The 5,721-nt window shown below is 29.5% G+C and overlaps 1 protein-coding gene across 1 annotated transcript; it reads left to right on the top strand.

The window, feature by feature from the left end:
* The first annotated feature begins 120 nt into the window (after positions 1 to 120).
* On the top strand, positions 121 to 5,447 carry LOC139825115 (BTB/POZ domain-containing protein KCTD9-like). Its single transcript, XM_071797641.1, has 7 exons — positions 121 to 252; positions 995 to 1,116; positions 1,233 to 1,406; positions 2,456 to 2,616; positions 2,691 to 2,917; positions 3,225 to 3,554; positions 4,042 to 5,447. Exons 1-7 carry the CDS (start codon positions 205 to 207, stop codon positions 4,156 to 4,158), a joined length of 1,179 nt encoding a protein of 392 aa, XP_071653742.1. The 5' UTR covers positions 121 to 204; the 3' UTR covers positions 4,159 to 5,447.
* The last annotated feature ends 274 nt before the right edge of the window (positions 5,448 to 5,721 follow it).

The following is a 5,721-nucleotide window of genomic DNA, read 5'->3' as shown; positions in this document are numbered from 1 at the left end:
TAATCCATGCCATGCGCATCGTGTGCAACGAACTTTAAACTCAATACACATGCGAACTAGCACGAAAAATTGCATCGCGTGCTATTGACGTTAGATTAGAGGTTAGAGTTGGTTGGAATTGGTTAAGTCTGGTTTTAAACTGATAATCTTGCAGATTTGGAATTATTTATAGTTTATTCATTTAAAAAGAAGCAGTATCATACAATGAAGAGAGTTATTGTTTTTGTTAATGGAACTGATGTTAATGGCAAGGTAGTGCTATGTTTCGCTCATATTAAATTTTGTATTTGTACCTATAATATTTTTAAGGTTACTTTATTATTCGTAAATTGGTTCTTTTATATACAAATGTAAATTAGGAACTATGGGCAATTATATTTTTATTAAAAACACTGGGCGAGAGCAAAATTATAATATCAATTGCATATTTAGGGAAGTCTATTGCAATAATAAATTACATTTGCAGTATTCCGTTTTTAATAAAAAATGGAGAGATACAACTTGCTATGTGTACCATGTTAAGCAGTGAAATATAGTTATGTTTCAAAAAGTAGAAAGCGTTAAATTAGCTAAAAGTTACGACTGAATAATAGTATAAGAAAATAAGTGTAATACGAAATAAAACGTATGATTTTGATCAAGTGAAAGAATCAATGCATTCCTGACTGTTCTATGAACCAAAAGCATTTATTTCTTGGTGCATAAAGAAATTAATACAACACTGTAAATACTGTTGACAAATAGGAAAATTATGTTGAAAACAAATGTAATTGTTTTATTGCGAGCATCGGTACTTTTTGAATAAAAACATGATTGCCCTTATGAAATGTTTGTTCGTTTAACCTTGTAATATTTACCAATGTATTAAATTAAACTGATATACCATTCTTGACGGTTAAACTTGTAAAAATTAAAAGTAATATATTCAAAATGGGCCAAAATATATTTAATTTTAATAATTTATATTTTACAATATGTTCTTGGTTTACTATAGGTATTTATAGTGACTCATTCGTTGGACGAATTATTGACGGCAGCTAGTACAAAATTTGGAATAACTGCCAAGAGAATTTTTACGTCACAAGGTGGTGAAATTGATGATATTAAGCTCATTAGGTAAAATGCTTGCTTATTTGTTTTTACAAATATTTTGTTTATATATATTTATGTGTTGAAAATTTTTGTGTATATTATTTTATTAAAATATTAAACAATCTTTCCCCCCCTCACAGAGACGACGATATTTTGTATGTTTCAAAAGGAGAAAACTTTATACATACAAATAAGATTTGTCATAATCAACCAAGCAGGAATTCAGAATGGATTACATTAAATGTTGGAGGAAAATATTTTACTACAACTGGAGATACTTTAACAAAGAAAGAACCTACGAGTATGTTGGCAAGGTATATTATCTTTTTCAAATCAATCAACCTTTATTATGATAAATTTATACAGATTTGCACTTGTTTTCAAGGGGGGAGACTCATGTCTTTGACCCTTTTTTTTGATAATTTTTTGTAAAGAACTGAGAGTATTTATTGAATGCTAATAAAATACATGATAATGTTGCCGATCAAATGTACAAGAAAAATTTTTTTATAGTAGAAAAAATACAAAGTGCAGCTGCTCGAAGTTGGCGTCTAGATTTTGCGCGGGAGAATGCCCAGGTCCTTGTAATGAACTGAAATCAATGAACCAAAAATTTTTCGTTAAATTATGATCCTCCGATGTGCATGGACCTAAATTTAGCAAAAATTGAAAAATATATAGAGGACGTTTTAACAAAATTTGAAATTTTTTTAAAACGTCTTCTATTTTTCAATTTCTTTTTTTTTGCTAAATTTAGGTTTATGCGCATCGGAGGATCATAATTTAACGAAAAAATTTTGGTTTGTTGATTTCAGTTCATTACAAGGACCTGAGCATTCTCCCGCGCAAAATCTAGACGACAACTTCGAGCAGCTGCAGCGCCGCCATTTTGCATTTTTTCTACTATAAAAAAATTTTTCTTGTACATTTGATCGTCAACATTATCATGTATTTTATTAGGATTTAATAAATACTCTCAGTTCTTTATAAAATATTATCAAAAAAGGGTCAAAGACATGAGTCTCCCCCCTTAATACATTTAAATCATTTCTTAGTATAATTAAAACTAATGTTCTCATAGTTATATTTTCTTATGAGTTACAGTTTGAGAATATAGAATTGAGCAATTAGCAGTGGTTGATTTAATACTAAAATCAAATTTTAAATTATAATTAAATATAATTGAAATAAAATCCGCAGTCTAAAATATTTTTAATAAAGATGATTTTTAAAGCTAGACTTTAAACTTGTACTGGATCGTCGGAATAGATGTTAAATAGAATACGAGAGAAAGAGATAAAATTTGTAGAGCAAGTTTTATTTGTATTAGAATAATGTAATAATAATATGACATTTTATATAGAATGTTTACAGAAACTGAAAATATTGAGCATGCGATACAGCCAAGTAGACGAGATCATCGCGGAGCATATTTGATTGACAGAAGTCCTACTTATTTCGAACCATTGTTAAATTACTTGAGGCATGGTCAAATGATACTTGATTCCAATGTTAATGTAGCTGGTATATATTCGCAAATCATGTTTATGACAGAGAGTATAATTATTTATTGTAATAAGACCAATATTTTAATACAGGAGTTTTGGCAGAAGCTTGTTTTTATGGTATTGAAGGCGCTATTCGAATCCTTACTACAATGTTGGAAAAAGAAGAATTGCATAAGGAGGGTCTTGTATCTCTAACTCGCAAAGATGTACTTAAGGCAATTATGTCTACGTCAACTAACGCAGAACTTAGGTTCCAGGGAGTTGATTTTGTAAGAGCCGATCTTTCGAAACTAGATCTTAGGAATATTAATTTCAAGGTACATTTACTTTGCACACAATCCATAGGATAAAATGGAGCCAATGGAGCATAATGCGATTTTTCGCGCTAGATCATATGCGATCTAGTAAAATATTAAATGTGTATATATGCATAAATTTCTATAGATTGCGCGCTCCCATTGAAGGTGTGACAATAGCATTATTGAAAAGAGACAATTAATAAGTCAGATATTTAAAAATTTACGTACTCTGGAAAATCGCATTATGTTTTATTGATTTTAATTGATACGATGGAAGTGATGTTAACGAAAAGTCATAGCTGTATTTACACATTTTTTATTATAGTACGCCATTATGCATCACTGTAGTCTGGCAGGTGCTAATCTGTCGGGATGCTGTTTCGAACGCGCTGATTTATCCCATGCCAATTTGCAAGGCGCACAACTTGTATGTGTTAAAATGTCATGTGCAAATCTAGCTGCAGCCAACCTGCATTCGTGTAATTTTGAAGATCCTGGTGGTCTGCCGGCAAACATGGAAGGTGTAAATTTGAAAGGTGCTAATCTTGAAGGCAGTAACATGGCAGCCGTCAACCTCCGAGTGGCCACATTAAAGAATGCTATTCTTAGGAATTGCATTTTGAGATCAGCTGTTTTAGCTGGAGCTGATTTAGAGGTAGCAATCTCGTTTTTATGTATATTGTCTTTAGGGCGCGGATAGACGAGCAACTTTGTCACGCGACAGAATCGCCCGTTTGTCTGCGCCGTTCGAATAGGGGCTCTTTCCCCCCCCCCTCTCCCCGCCAAACAGAATATAACTACTACGTAATATACAGGAGTAACACGAAAATATAACGGATGTTATACCTAATTAATGTCGATGTTATATAACCCTTTTTATTAATATATTATACAAGGTGAGTTTTATTTTGTGTACGAATTATCTCCGTCAATTATCTCAAAAAGTATTGGTTTATCGGATAAAAGTTGCGAGGATTCAGAGGAGTCCGATAAACGATCTTATTAGATTTTGGGTTATTCGTGTTGGGCTATATACATATGTCAGTATTTGCTGGGATCTGTTAATAGCGTTTCTTAACATTTCCATTTTTACTATTATATCTATATGCACTTACATATCCATGCTTGTATCATTTTTTCAGTGCTGTGATTTATCTGGCTCCGATCTGCAAGATGCAAATTTGCGCGGCGCAAATTTGAAGGATGCTGCCTTTGAACTAATGTTAACACCATTGCATATGTCTCAAACAATCCGATAACAATGAATGTCACGCTGCACATATTACTGCAGCTTAATTTCTGTAATAAACGTTTCTACAGTTTTATATAATTTATAATAATTGAATGTAAATAATTGAATGTTGAGCTACATACTACTATTTTTGTGTTTTATTAAATACAAGAAGTATTACATTCTCAAATGTTTGAACAGTGATATTATTAAAATACAAACATAGCATTTATTTAAATATATGTGTGTACATGCAAGCGTGCGTGTGTGTGTGCGCGCTTGCGCGCGTGTATGAGATAATTTTTTCGTTATTATTTTACTTTTAATATTATATATTACAGAAATTGCAGAAATTGATGTACAAATCTGATGTAAAGAATAGTAATATTTTCAACTTGTGTTAATTTTATACATTTATTCGCTTATGTTAATTCTTTTATACATTAATTTCTTTTTTTTATAACATGTTTAATTTTTTTGTCTTTTTTTATCGTTGCTCAAATTAATTACCCATAATTAAATGTTTTATTATAAAGTTTCGTTACATCTTATTACAAGTAACATATATATCTAATTGATATTATTGATATTTTGAACGTTAAATATTCTAAAGTTTGAAGAAATATGCTATTTATACAATGTTTTAAACAGTTATATGTTATAATTAAAAACTAAGCGAGAAATCTAAATATATATTTGACGGTAAAAGTGATTAATAGATATAGAAACTCTCATATATGTAATATTGTTGGGTCGTTAATTAAATCAATGGAATTTTTCTGAGAAAAATATATAAGATTAATATGTCAAAAGAATATGCAAAATAATATATATATATATATATATATATATATATATGTATGTATATTAAGACATGCTACTGTAGATAATCCTACAATACGTACATAACGAGTGAAACACAAATATAACTCTGTATATTGTATCAGCGACAGAAGCTTAAATTTATTTGACGAGTTTACTTATTTTAAATATTTATTGCAAGTTTAGTTGTAATTTAGTTTTTGATTACATATCGTATTATATATCAATGAATAGTTTAGTACATGTTGTAAATAATAGTGTGTATAATGTATAATTAGAACTATTTATTAAAAATTGTGATATTTCTATCTATAACATTTATCGTAGTACAAATAAGGCACACATAAAATATGTCGAATATGCATTTATATTTATAATTGCATTAAATTTTATTAGAATAAATTTATGTACATATTTAATTTTCTAATTCAGCTATGTAAAACTGTCTTGTACGCTGACGTAATACTTGAAATAAAAATTTGTTTATTTGCAAAACTTGAGATAACATCACGATGTACGCGACTATGAATATAACTTATTTCCTTAAAATTATTTCTTAAAATTACAAGAGGAATAAGAAAAGACGTTAGAGATATTTGTATTCAAAATTTATTCTCTAAAACGTTACATTTTTTGTTATGTATTTTTTGCTAACAAATAATATCATGCAGCCCCACGCATGCAGGCATGCGCACACACAATGCAATATGTAATAGATTTTCTATTTATTATTTATATTAAGTCTGACGCATGATTTTTTAATAGAATA

Source organism: Temnothorax longispinosus, unplaced genomic scaffold (assembly GCF_030848805.1).
Source record: "Temnothorax longispinosus isolate EJ_2023e unplaced genomic scaffold, Tlon_JGU_v1 HiC_scaffold_96, whole genome shotgun sequence".
NCBI lineage: Eukaryota > Metazoa > Arthropoda > Insecta > Hymenoptera > Formicidae > Temnothorax > Temnothorax longispinosus.
The sequence above is the reverse complement of the archived record's forward strand: the minus strand, read 5'-3'. Positions and strand labels throughout refer to the sequence as shown.